Here is a 15,625-nt window from a genome sequence, read left to right as displayed (position 1 = left end):
TGTCCAAGATCTTTCCAATGTTAGTTTACATACAAAGTTTTATTAAGCTTGGTTTATATTTACTCAAGTTATCGCGTTCACAAGGGAATGTTAACGGACGTTGCACGACTAACGACGCAGTAATTAAACCATAAAACAAGGGCAGACAACGATGAATAACAAAAAAGACTCGTGATGTTAACGGTAATTACTGGAGATATATCCTTGCTGTTTTTTCCTTTCACGCATTTTCTGCTGCCAGTTCTCCAAAGCTTTACTCTCGTTAGCGTGGACAGGTGTCACCTTCTTTTTACGTTCATACTTCACCGTCGGCGTCGATGTTTGAAACCCTGTATCCTTAGGGGCAGGAAGATCCTGTAAGGGGAGATAATCATGAAGTTTCAATGCAGATTCAAATTAAAGAGTTTATAATGCTTTTGATGAAGTTTTTGTCAGATATTGGTTGAGGTAAAATTTTTTACTTAAGGTATGATATCTGACTTGTGTTTCCTAATTATATGAATAATAAAACAAACATCCAATTTAATCTCTCCATACTTAGAGAATGTGACAACGGAATCATAACTCTAAAGGTGTTTCTGTAATTCATCAATGTCTGATATGAGGTAGAGAATTGTGCGTAATGTCCAACACCTTAACCACTTAGCCATCCCCTGATCCAGTGGTGGAGGCTAAGTAGTAAAATGTCTGACACCTGAACCACTCATCCACTGTGACCCACAGATGGATAGCTAGTGGTAGAATGTCTGTCAGACGCCTTAACCAGTCAGCCACCTTACCCAAAATTGGAGGGCTAGTGGTAGAATGTCAAACACCTTAACCACTTAGCCACACTGAACCAGAGGCAGAGCTAGAGGTAGAATTAGACACGTATACCACAGTGTAACAAAGAAACAGTAGACTTAGTATAGAATTGTCAGACACCTTAAAGTAAATAAATAGTTGGGCAAGGGAAGGCTAAAGACAATAAAAATGGTTAAGATATATAGTATAATTTCTTTTGAAACAGAAAAATAAAATTTCCCAACAAAATCACTCTGAATGCGAAGAGATTCATCTTTATTTAGAAATCCTAAAAACATCCTCCAGCTGGCTAATGTCCGTTTTGACATTTCCACGCAGCCTCTCTCTAGAGTTAAGCTGATATTTTTTTTTTAATGCTAAATTTACACAGAGATTTTTCATAATTTCAATGGTCAAAAGTGGATAACATAAGCAGAGCTTGAACGTCGTTTTTGATACCAGTGAACTTTTGAGAGGCCAATGAACATGTTTAGACTGGATTTTCTTGCCTGACTATTCACTTTAACCCTGTAGCTGTTAAACATGAATTAACTTACCAAAAGGTCACCCCGGGTCACAGCCTCTTTATGGAAATCATCGTAATTTCCCAGGATGCTATGGGCGATTACATTACCCAAATTATCGTACCTCGGTCCAGCAAAACCTGTAGAAAAATGAACCACAAAATAAGTTACCTGGTATTGAAATGAATAAAGTTTTTTTTATCATTCCCTGTATCATCAATCACACAAGAACGGCAACATTTTGTCTGAAGTCTGTACAGATTTTTTTTTTCAAACTCCAAATTCATTAAACTGACACATCCATAGCTTTAAGGGGACATCTGTACATGGAAGATAACTCTATATAAAGTCTGTTACTCACCTGAAACGTCCATAGGTTTAAGGGGACATCTGTACATGGGAGATAACTCTATCTAAAGTCTGTTACTAACCTGATATATAATAGGATTAAGGGGACATCTGTACATGGGAGATAACTCTATCCAAACTCTGTTACTTACCTGATATGTCCATAGGTTTAAGGGGACATCTGTACATGGGAGATAACTCTATCTAAAGTCTGTTACTAACCTGAAAAGTCCATAGGATTAAGGGGACATCTGTACATGGGAGATAAACTCTATCCTAACTCTGTTACTAACCTGATATGTACATAGGTTTAAGGGGACAACTGTACATGAGAGATAACTCTACCTAAAGTCTGTTACTAACCTGATACGTCCATAGCTTAAAGGGGACATCTGTTACATGGGAGATAACTCTATCCTAACTCTATTACTAACCTGATAAGTCCATAGGTTTAAGGGGAAATCTGTACATGGAGATAACTCTAATCTAAAGTCTGTTACTAACCTGATAAGTCCATAGGTTTAAGGGACATCTGTACATGGGAGATAACTCTATCCAAACTCTGTTACTAAACCTGATAAGTCCATAGGTTTAAGGAGACATCTGTACATGGGAGATAACTCTATCCTAACTCTGTTACTAACCTGATACGTCCATAGCTTAAAGGGGACATCTGTACATGGGGAGATAACTCTATCCTAACTCTATTACTAACCTGATAAGTCCATAGGTTTAAGGGGAAATCTGTACATGGGAGATAACTCTATCTAAACTCTGTTACTAACCTGATGAGTCCATAGGTTTAAGGAGACATCTGTACATGGGAGATAACTCTATCCAAACTCTGTTACTTACCTGATATGTCCATAGGTTTAAGGGGACATCTGTACATGGGAGATAACTCTATCTAAAGTCTGTTACTAACCTGATACGTCCATAGCTTAAAGGGGACATCTGTACATGGGAGATAACTCTATCCTAACTCTGTTACTAACCTGATAACGTCCATAGGTTTAAGGGGAAATCTGTACATGGAGATAAATCTATCTAAAGTCTGTTACTAACCTGATAAGTCCATAGGATTAAAGGGACATCTGTACATGGGAGATAACTCTATCCAAACTATGTTACTAACCTGATAAGTCCATAGGTTTAAGGAGACATCTGTACATGGGTGATAACTCTATCCTAACTCTGTTACTAACCTGATAAGTCCATAGGTTTAAGGGGGACATCTGTACATGGGAGATAACTCTATCCTAACTCTGTTACTATACCTGATATGAGTACCAAAGGTTAAGGGGACAACTGTACATGAGAGATAACTCTATCTAAAGTCTGTTACTAACCTGATATGTCCATAGCTTAAAGGGGATATCTGTACATGGGAGATAACTCTATCTAAAGTCTGTTACTAACCTGAAAAGTCCATAGGATTAAGGGGACATCTGTACATGGGAGATAACTCTATCCTTACTCTGTTACTTGAATAATTCTGATATGTCCATAGGTTTAAGGGGACAACTGTACATGGGAGATAAACTCTATCCTTACTCTGTTGTTAATCTGATACTCTGTTTACCTCTAAACTGATTGATTCATCCATAGGATTAAGGGGACATCTGTACATGGGAGATAACTCTATCCAAACTCTGTTACTTACCTGATATGTCCATAGGTTTAAGGGGACATCTGTACATGGGAGATAACTCTATCTAAAGTCTATTACTAAATTGATACATCCATAGGTTAAGGGGACATCTGTACATGGGAGATAACTCTATCCAAACTCTGTTACTTACCTGATATGTCCATAGGTTTAAGGGGACATCTGTACATGGGAGATAACTCTATCTAAAGTCTATTACTAAATTGATACATCCATAGGTTTAAGGGGACATCTGTACATGGGAGATAACTCTATTTAAAGTCTGTTACTCACCTGATACGTCCATAGGTTTTAGAGGAGCATCTGGAGGGGCAGGCCTCGCTACAGTGACACTGGTAACATACAAACAGTAAGGTTAAGATGCACGTACATAATAAATTTTATCTGATTCGCTTTTTAACAACTGCTGTTACGATACTTGGTAAAAAAAGTGTATATGCCATGGGAGTGATACAGCACTGTGTAGACCATATCAACCAACAGTACATGTTATTATCCCCGTGGTTTGGTTGAAATAAAAATTAATCTAAGTTTGTTGTGAAAGGTTGAGCATCAATAGTTCATATTATAATGTTATTTATTACTGTAATAACAGCTGATTAGTGAACCATCAAAGCCGGGAGTGAAGGTCGGAGGAAACTCTGATCCTATACAACCAGAATGTCTACTTTTGGTGTGAAGGCCAGAGGAAACTCTGATTGTTTGAATACCTACACTTTGGGTTTGGGTTTGTTCCATTCTGAAGCTGGTTTAAGTTTTTTCACAGTGACCTTGTTGACCTTTGGAGCTCCACCTGGGGGCGATTTCTTTTGCTCATGAACCTGTCAAGGGAGATAATTAAAAACACTGATTAAAAAATCTATAACTTGCAATCAATTGAGAACATTAGTCAAGTAACTAATTTTTTTTCTCACTTTTTGCCTTAAGAGATGATGGTAAGGCATGATCCACAAATATTTTCTCACTATCTGTATTACATTTCTTCTCTTTTTGGCTGTTTTGGAATGCTCATTGTGCATTTGCAAAAATATTGTCTCGTATACTGTAAATAAATTTTCTTTTGCATGAGATTTGTTTTCCCGAATTTCACGAGTCAAATAAGATCTTGAAAGTTAGTCTACACAAATAAACAAGTACATTATTTATATCAGTTAACAATTCCATTGATTTCTTTTAATTTGCGAAAGTTTATCTTCACAAACTTGTTGGAAATCACGAAATCTAATAGCAGCCAAAGAAAATAGGTATATTTACAGTACATGTATAATGTGTAATCCTATGTGTCAACGAAAAACATTTATAGGCCCAATAGGACTGTTTATATAACCCTTATCCTAGTACATTATCTATATCAATAAAAAATTTCATTGAATTTTTAAATCATCTTCACAAACTTGCTTTGGAATGGAAATTGCAAAATGGCAGCAAATGAAATGGGTAAAACATCTATAGGTCCTATAGGACTATTTACACAATCCTTGTAAAATAAATAATAAATGTATTCAAACAAAAATTGTTTAGATGTGATTATACCTTTAATAATGAGTATTATTTTGCAGGTGAGATTAATTTTTACCTGTTTGAGATCCTCCTCCTTGATCTGCAGTTTTTCGATGTCCTCGTTCCAGATGACATTTCGGTACGGACTCTGGGACTCTTCCTCCGCCGATGGAGTTCCGGACTTCTCTGGTGTGCCACCCGGCTTCGTTTTACCCTTCAACTTATCTGTAAAGGTCAAAGGTGAAATTATCAATCTGTAAAGGTCAAAGGTGAATTGTCAATCTAGTGTAAATGTTAAAGGTGAATTGTCAATCTATTGTAAATGTCAAAAGCTGAAATTGTCAATCTGTAAAGATGAAAGGTGAAATTATCAATCTGTAAAGGTCAAACGTGAAATTGTCAATCCATAAATGTTAAAGATAAAATTGTCAATCTGTAAAGATCAAAGGTGATTTTGTCAATCTGTAAAGATGAAAGGTGAAATTATCAATCTGTAAAGGTCAAAGGTAAAATCCTTAAAGGTCAAAGATCAATCACAATTATCTCATTATTTTCTGCCCCTTCGATCCCTACCATCAATTCTTGTCAATTTCTATACAATTTGCATGGCAACATTAAGTTGAATTTATATAACCATGGATATGAATTTAACAAACATTGACATTATTGCGATAACAGGACGAAAGATCACAACACAGTATCATAACTGAAATCAAATCACCATTCACTAAATTCACGAACTACACAAATTTATTACATTAATTTTGCATGCAACATTTCAGCCATGTTTTTATTGATGGTGAAGTTAACAATACAAAATATATTGTCCTATTGATTGAAACGTCACACAATCATTTTTGTAGAGAAAAAAAAATCTTTATATAAAAAATATATTTACCAGCACAACAAAGTACCACTGGTAAAGGTCAATATTGGCATAGCATACACTTCACCCAGTCAATGTGTTTAACAAATTTTTCAGGCCAAAGTAATGTGTATTGATAATTCCAGATAATACTGGGTCCTAACAAATGTATATTGGTAAGATACAAGTAAGTAAATATGGGCCAAAGAAGTAATTCCTTCTTATGTTTCCTGCCATTGTCCTAATCACTCCACGTGAGTTTAAATAATATTCACTGCAACAGACAGCGAAATGAATCTTCAGTCAGCGAAATGAATCTTCAGTCTTAACATAAATTACACAAGAATCTAGCACTTGATTGGTGTTGTAACCCTCTCTAGGCTATCAATATATATTTGCAATATTGTTATTATTATATTTAAGAAAAATTTTAATTTTGTTTCGGAAAGGTAGTGGGCCTTTAAAATTTTCAAACAGTCTGACTTCTAATGTATAGTGACTACTAATCATTTAAACACCTACGTCCACTCTGTGAGGCGACGGACATTCGGCGGTCTCTATGGTGACCATGATGAGATTTAGAACCCTGATGACCGCCATGATGATCTCGATCACGACTCAGTCTCCTGTCCCGAGAATGACCAGACTGGTCCTCCTTGACCATTGTCCAGTAATATACAAATTACACACAACACGGATTTCCGATTTTATGATATAAAGTTTTTGTAGGGTAATATCCAACTAACGTTGATGAATATTCACAACGCAGATTCAATTTTGATTATATCAACTTATCAACAATATGCAAAAGAATCCGTAAAATCAAGAAGAATTTAGAGTCTGCATCTGTAGTTCACAAACTTTAAATTTCAATGTATATCTAGAAAATTGTCATAAATTAAATTTCAAACTCTATCTTTTTCGTAATAGATTTTCCTCAAATTTTCAATTTCAAACTATAGCTAAAGAATTTTTCACAAATTTTCAATTCCAATCTCTATCTAAAGAATTTTTCACAAATTTTCAATTTCAAATATATCTAAAGAATTTTTCACAAATTTTCTATTTCAAACTACTGTATATCTAAATTAAATTTTTCACAAGTATTTAATTTCAAACTATACTATCTATTGGACGGGATAAGACCTTGTTACTGAATATCCTAGAATTGTTGATTTCATATATTCCGTATTAAGAAAATCCATTATTCACGATGTGACTGATATCCTTAATCCTTATCCTGAAAGAGTTAATCTCAAATCCTTATTAAGAAATAATCCTCCAATCTTGAAACACCAACACATCCTATTTTTCAGCCTAGAAATTGTCATTTCAAATCTTAATTCAGATTTCAGCCTCCGATTTTCAAATATAATTAATCCTAATTCAGAAATAATCCTCCAATTTTCAAATACACCAACACATCCTATTTTACAGCCCAGAAATTGTTGATTTCAAATACTAATTCAGAAATCAGCCTCCGATTTTCAAACGTAATTTCTCCCGATTCATATATCAGCCTCCAATTTTCAAACGTTATTTCTTCTGATCTTCAAATATCACACGTCCAATGTCTGTTGAGCGACTGTATAGAATCATTCGAGATACATACAGCATAGGGACAGTGTCTAGGTGAGAGAATACATTGAAATCATGGATCAGAAAACACCATTATTGAACCGTGTGGTATATCAATGAAAGCGAATGTTGAACATTTCTACATTTCTCAATACAATAACACCCCCCTGGATCTATACACACACGGTATAATAAACTCAGTCAGCTTCTGAACAAAACGCATCACGACGCTGTCAGCTTACACCCAAACACCAAGCCATTTAAAACTTAGATTAATCAGAATATTGTAGCTGAGAGCTAAATTAAATTAAAATTCATGAAATAAATCACAAAGGACCGTGTCTCTTTTCATTAATGCTGTTTATAAAAATCTAATTGAATAATTTTGATGGAATTTTGAATGGTGTAAAGTTAACATGTTCCTATAGGAATTCATAAAGACCTGTCCCGTTACAAGCGATCAGGAATTTATCCGATTCTCCATTATAATTGTGTCAGTCTATATCATATGAGGATAGAGGAGTCACAAAGAAGTTAATAGAATACGGTAGATACCTGAACGTATGGACAGTCGATAAATTTAAATAAACTAACATTAAAGTCAGAGTGCAGTAATTTTCACACTCACAAATCAAGAAGAGTTTTTAAGATGATCTTCACCACAAAAAATTACCAACATTTTAAGAATTCCAATAATTACAATATTATAACTTTAATGTCCTGGAGAGTGGAGGAGAAATCATAAGAGCATCTGGCCAGTGTTCAGAGGTCCCAGGTTCGAATTCCGGTCTGGCAGATATATTTTCCCCTCTCAGTGTTACAGGTACTCATCTATGGATACCTACAGTGGTTAATTGAAATAGGGTCTCATGTCCTCGATGAGGGTGAAAACTTAGAGAAACAATAAAGGTCAATCCATAGACCATCTGGCCAGTGTTCAGAGGTCCCAGGTTTGAACCCTGGTCTGGCAGATATATTTTCCAGTTACCTGTGTTACAGGATGTTGTGAACATTTACAGTAGACTGAGAAGCTAATAGCTTTAATTGACTGATTGTACATCAACACAGCGAGACTCTTAGTGCTATAGAAAGCAGTAAACGCTGATCAATACCCACCAGTCGAATACACTAAACTTTTACAGGTGTAAATTACTGAATCTCTATTGCAGGTCAAATACCACAAGAAACTTTACAGGTGTAACTCTTAATCTCTATTGTAGGTCAAATACACAACACAAAAAAACTTTTAACAGGTGTGGTAGAATTACTTCTCTATTGTAGTGTTTTACAGGTGTAAACTATTGGTAGGTCAAATACACAACAGTGGTAAATGAATCTCTATTGTAGGTCCTCGATACACAACACAGAGAAAGGTTAACATTACAGTGGTCAATACACAAACTTATCAGTACTTTCTATCTCTATTGTAGGTCAAATACACAACACAGAAACTTTTACAGGTGTAACATTACCTCTATTGTAGGTCAAATACACATCCATTATGAGTCTCTATTGTAGGTCAAATACACAACACAAGAACTTTTAACAGTTTACCTAATCTTATTGTAGGTCAAATACACAACACAAGAAAACTTTTACAGGTGTAAACATTACCGAATCTCTATTGAGGTCAAATACACAACACAAGAAACTTTTACAGGTGTAACATGAATCTCTATTGTAGGTCATACACACACACAAGAAACTTTTACAGGTGTAACATTACTGAATCTCTCTATTGTAGGTCAATACATAACACAAGAAACTTTTACAGGTGTAACATTACGAATCTCTATTGTAGGTCAAATAACAACACAAGAAACTTTTACAGGTGTAAATTACTTAATCTCTATTGTAGGTCAATACATAACACAAGAAACTTTTACAGGTGTAACATTAACGAATCTCTATTGTAGGTCAAATACACAACACAAGAAACTTTTACAGGTGTAACATTACTGAATCTCTATTGTAGGTCAAATACACAACACCAGAAACTTTTACAGGTGTAACATTACTTAATCTCTATTGTAGGTCAAATACACAACACCAGAAACTTTTACAGGTGTAACATTACTTAATCTCTATTGTAGGTCAAATACACAACACCAGAAACTTTTACAGGTGTAACATTACTGAATCTCTATTGTAGGTCAAATACACAACACAAGAAACTTTTACAGGTGTAACATTACGAATCTCTATTGTAGGTCAAATACACAACACAAGAAACTTTTACAGGTGTAACATTACTGAATTATTTCAATATTCTAGGTCAAATCAGTCAGATCAGGAAAATCCCTTCAGAATATCAACTTTTTTCCAACATTTGAGATAACTTATTCGTAGTTATCCCTCCCCTTATTTTTCAGTTTTTAGCACTTTTTGTTTTCATCAGACATCCCCTTAATTGTTATGGTAGTAGCTATTCTATCCGGCATCATAATAGAAATAGATTTTTTTACAAAGATGGATTCAGTTCTGATGTTGATATATGACTAATGGTGTACAAATTATTCACAATTCTATCCAGAGATTTCAACAACATCGAACACCTGGTATTTGAATAATTTTCATATTATATAGGCATATTGATGAGGATACGATAACAAAGTCCTTTTCTAAATATTTCTAAAATCTTTTGGTCAAAGCTAGACGAGCTTATTTCTCAAAATGTTCCCTTTTGTATTCATTATCATTATGAAGGCAAACTTCTCAAGTGACAATTGATTCAAAACTTTCCTTTTAAAAAAGCTAAATATAAAATTATTCTGGAACAAAAAACTATGAGATATATGAAATATCTACAAAATATATTTACATGTATTTACATGCATTTTGAATTAATTTGATTTATCAAACATATATGTATTTTAATTAAGGCAGTTCGAATAAGTTTCTCTTTAGAATAAGAATACTGATATGATAATAAGTCCCTGAATAAAAGCTCTCTGTTGAAGGGATAGCTCAGAACTTGCATTTATCAAAAATTTATTGAAAATAATGAAATTGTCCCATCAACAAAATCTTTGATACCGTTTTCAACACAATGTAAGCACCTCTGTCTCAATAAGCGCCTCTGTCATGATAGGCTCCTCTAACCCATTAAGTGCCTCTGTCTCAATAAGTGCCTCTGTCCCAATAACTTTGAAAACCATGTAGGTTTCTCTATTTGATTTCTTTTGCAAATTAATTTATCTATACAAGTTGATTTATCTATACAAGTTGATAGGCTCTCTACTGATGTTGGACTGGCGAGAAATGACTGATAAGAAATCAAAATGTTTCAAGCAAGATTTGAGAGTAATTCAGATACAGAATGTATTCACGATTCAACCTTTTCATAAATTTCCAAAAAAACAAACTCTAGACCTACTGGCACTTTTACGACGATATTCGGCTCCCATTTGTCCAGTTGACGATGTAAGTTTACGATCAACAGTTGGAACCGTATGTTGCCGTCGCAGAGCGCTAGGTGGCGCAGAGTTATTTTTAGGCGATCGCGAAACAGGTATTGGTGTTGAAACAACCTGTAGTGAAAGCCTCCTTTTGGAAATATCCGTGGACATGGCGATTTTCGTCAAATTTTAAAGTTATAATTTTTCAAATTGTGTAATATTTTTATAAATTCCACAAACTCGATAGAATTCAAATACTTTTCCTGAATGATAATTGTCTTGTAACATAGATCTGAATGAATCCATATACATTTCTTGAATTAAGATGACTGATGAGCAGTCGGGAGTTGTTCAGTGCCAACAGCACATTTAGTAAATCCATTGAAAGTCTTAAAAAGAAAACTCTTTTAATAGTCGTTAAATCGGTCTTCAGACACTCCAATTTCTACATTATAAGAGCGAAATTATGTTGAAAAAGTCTCATCCAACAAACTCATAATTCAATCCAAATCTGAGAGAGATGAGAAACACTTCAAACCGAATCCATTAAGGCACACTGTACTCCAAGATGTAATGAAGGTAAATAGCCAACCAAATCAATCGTAATGTACTGAAAGGTCTACATGATGGAGGTGAAAATGGATTCACAACTTTCTTAAACACAAAAGAAAATCCTTTTTACCTAAGTCTATAACATGTCAGAATCTATACATGTGAGATTTAAACAAGGCATAACGACATAACAAAAATGTTTGATGAAGAATATCCTGTTCCCACGTCAGACCCTTGACACAGGGGCCCCAAAATAAACACGTAAAGTCAACTTTCCACAGGGTTACGTACGTAGGTCGCCCCGTAAACAAACATGGAAAATAAACAAATAAAAGTCAATAGGGAACCTTTGAATCCTAATATCATTCAATCTACATATTCTTGAAATTAAATTTTCAAAAAGTTTTAAGAATTATAAAATGACCACTTTACATCCTTAATTTCATTTTCAAAATAAATGAAGTTAGAACAATTTTTTATGGTTGATCTTCATCAGTACTGTTTTCTATATATATTCAGTTTACTATAGGTTACAAATTTCATCCGTCGTTACATACAGACAGGTATACAAAAAATTTCTACACCTGTATCTGTATTGTATATTAACAAGATTTTTACACCTGTATCTGTATTGTATATTAACGAGATTTTTACACCTGTATCTATATTGTATATTAACACACTGTATCTATATTGTATATTAACATTTTACACCTGTATCTTATTGTATATTAACAAGATTTTTACACCTGTATCTGTATTGTATATTAACATTTTACACCTGTATCTATATTGTATATTAACACTTTTACACCTGTATCTGTATTGTATATTAAATTTTACACCTGTATCTGTATGTATATTAACAGATTTTTCACCACTGTATCTATATTGTATATTAACACTTTTACACCTGTATCTGTATATTACTTTTATACTGTATCTATATGTATATTAACACTTTTACACCTGTATCTATATTGTATATTAACACTTTTACACCTGTATCTATATTGTATATTAACATTTTTACACCTGTATCTATATTGTATATTAACACTTTTACACCTGTATCTATATTGTATATTAACACTTTTTACACCTGTATCTATATTGTATATTAACACTTTTACACCTGTATCTATATTGTATATTAACACTTTTTACACCTGTATCTATATTGTATATTAACACTTTTACACCTGTATCTATATTGTATATTAACGAGATTTTTACACCTGTATCTATATTGTATATTAACGACTATTTTTACACCTGTATTATTGTATTGTATATTAACACTTTTTATAACACACTGTATTTATTGTATATTAACAAGTTTTTAACCTGTATATGTATTGTATATTAACACTTTTACACCTGTATCTATATTGTATATTAACAGATTTTATTGTATATTAACACTTTTACACTGTATCTGTATTGTATATTAACAGATTTTACACCTGTATCTATATTGTATATTAACACTTTTTACACCTGTATCTATATTGTATATTAACAAGATTTTTACACCTGTATCTATATTGTATATTAACAAGATTTTTACACCTGTATCTATATTGTATATTAACACTTTTACACCTGTATCTTATTGTATATTAACACTTTTACACCTGTATCTTATTGTATATTAACACTTTTACACCTGTATCTATATTGTATATTAACAAGATTGTTACTTTTGTATCTGTATTGTATATTAACGAACTATTTACACCTGTATATGTATTGTATATTAACGAGATTTTTACACCTGTATCTATATTGTATATTAACGAGATTTTTACACCTGTATTTTTTTGGATATAAACAAGATTTTTAGACCTGTGTCTGTATTGTATATTTATGAGATATTATACGGGTATTCATTGTCCAGAAACTTTTTGTTTTACACTGTGTAAAAGTGTACATGTATAAATAATATCCGTCTTGTTTTCAACAAAGAAAACATTCCGATTTAAAATGAAAAATCTCGGGTCCGTCATCTTGGATCCATGTGTTACGCTTCTGAAAACGAACCACTTGTACCAGTACAGTTTTCCTTGAACGGGGCGTTCCATTTGAGATACAACAGATTCTTATCGTTACAACTGGAACGAATCTGCAAATGGAACGCACGGTAAGTGTTAACACCATCTATATTTTACTTAAGACATCCTTGGCTAACTGGTTAAATTATTTCAACTTTGATTTCTGGTTTGTTTCAGTTTTACGTCCTATTAACAGCATTTTAGGATCTGGCAGATTTGATGGTGAAGGAAAGCTGAAGTACCCAGAGAAAAACTACTGACCAGCGGTCAGTACTTGGCAAATGCCCCACATGGGATTCAAACTTAAATTGTGACCCAGAGGTGGATGGCTGCCGCTTGTGGTAATATGTTGAGACATGTTAACCACTCGGTCATCGCAGCCCCTTTTTTAAGTCAGTGAAATACTGTGTGATTATGCTGTCAGACATACCGTATATGACCCAATAATTGCCAAGGGGGAAAATGAAAAGGTGCTTATTAAGATGAAATTATGTACTAGTGCCTTTGTTAGGAGATGCCTTAGTCATGAGTCGCCGTAACTTGTGTCAAATCTATTCAATATTCTTTTTGGTTAATATCAACATTTTTTTATTCTAATTAAAATATTGTCTAAACATTACAGCGGATATTAGAAGCCCTTTAATTTACTGTCATCTTCAGTGGAAGAACTAAATAGACAGGTCTGTACTCAAACAAAATGGACAACAAGTTAAAACAAGCATTGTTAGATTCCTCAATAAAAAATAGTCATTTTGTAAATATCATATTCAATAAAAACAACAACTTATCATAATATATTTCACCTAAAATTTGTATTTCAGCTTAAAAAGAAAATATCGGATAACAAAATTAAATTTAATGTTTCAACATGAGCTTAATTAAAATCAGGGTTTGAGTAATCAAAGCTGACGAGGTCATTTAAATGGAAAATCTGATGATGCATACATAATTAATGACTAAGATCACTTAAGCTCTCACGGTATATTAACATGGGGTTTGTGTCACTAAACACAAAAATAAACTGAGAGAGGAATGACAGGATATGGTTTCATGGAAGAAATAAAAAATTTGTTTTCTTAATTTCGGTAAGTATAATCAGCAACTCAGTTAATTATATTGTTAGGATTGTGAACTGGTAATTTATACCATTAGCACTTGTGTCAAATCAATATTTATTGATTTGCTTCTTTTAAAGATTTTTCAGCAATCACTAGCTTCATGACATGCCTTAGACTATTTTTTTTATTAAAAGTACATTTCTGATATACTGTATAGTGATTTTAAATTTTGTAAGAAATTATACATTGAAAATAAAAATTGCATGTATACCAATTCTGATCATTTTTGACATATTTATATAGGAGTTAGGCAGGGTGATCCATTCTAGTCCTTATATTAATATAATTGTTACAGGTTTTTATAAAAAAAAAAAAAGAATATACAAGTGTGTATATATTTATATAGGAGTTAGGAAGGGTGATCCATTCTAGTCCTTATATTAATAGAATTGTTACAAGTTTTTATCAAATTTTTTTTTTATATACAAGTGTGTATATATTTATATAGGAGTTAGGAAGGGTGATCCATTCTAGTCCTTATATTAATAGAATTGTTACAAGTTTTTATCAAATTTTTTTTTTATTTATATAGATGTTAGGCAGGGTGATCTACTCTAGTCCCTATATTAATATACAGTGTAATGGTTACAGGTTTTACATAAAAAAAAATCTTTTTGGCTTTCTAATATTGACCTTAAATACAGCATATAGATTATTAAATTCAAGAAGTCTGATTTCTTAAGTCAGATTTTCTTGTGATAACTAGTAAGATCATTTACCTTACGTTTTGCTGAAGCAATTCTGAATATAAGAGTTAACTGCCTTTGTTGGTATAGGTACAATCATATGGATTGTGACTTCATTATTTTGTTAGCAAAAATCATGTCGTTTTTGCAGAAAATCTTGCATAGAACTAGTAAACAAATGAAGGCACAATCAAACAACTTAATATATTTAACATGCCAGGGCAGAAAACTCTGTAATATACAAATGCAGAATTTATATATAATGTAGGATTATTAATAATTAATGACATCATTAACATTGCTGTATAATTTTTTTAGTTGATCTATACCTAATCAGTGCATTTAATCCTCCCTGAAGTTCCAAATTGGACTAGTCCAACCTATGAACTAGAAGAATCTAAATGCTTCTTTAAGGGTGAAATGTTCGGTTAATATCCAGTCAACTTAATTACTATGTCTGCATCTAACACATCAAGATTTTGCAATATCCATTTTAAATTGATTATACCATAAAATTAAAACCTCATTATCAATTCCCAAACTTTTGACA

The 15,625-nt window shown here is 32.9% G+C and overlaps 1 protein-coding gene across 1 annotated transcript in view; it reads right to left on the bottom strand.

Moving 5' to 3' along the window:
* LOC138305753 (MYCBP-associated protein-like) overlaps positions 1-15,625 on the bottom strand; it is a 38,169-nt gene that overhangs the window by 4,030 nt on the left and 18,514 nt on the right. The window contains exons 3-7 of the mRNA XM_069246026.1: positions 4,901-5,049; positions 4,039-4,145; positions 3,598-3,656; positions 1,341-1,447; positions 192-354 (exon numbers count right to left, since the gene is read on the bottom strand). Of these exons, the coding sequence (XP_069102127.1) occupies positions 192-354; positions 1,341-1,447; positions 3,598-3,656; positions 4,039-4,145; positions 4,901-5,049 (585 nt within the window). The remainder of the gene's footprint in view (positions 1-191; positions 355-1,340; positions 1,448-3,597; positions 3,657-4,038; positions 4,146-4,900; positions 5,050-15,625) is intronic.

The sequence above is a fragment of the Argopecten irradians genome, chromosome 13, assembly GCF_041381155.1.
Source record: "Argopecten irradians isolate NY chromosome 13, Ai_NY, whole genome shotgun sequence".
Lineage (NCBI taxonomy): Eukaryota > Metazoa > Mollusca > Bivalvia > Pectinida > Pectinidae > Argopecten > Argopecten irradians.
Note: the sequence above shows the minus strand (reverse complement) of the source record. Positions and strands in the feature narration are given on the sequence as shown.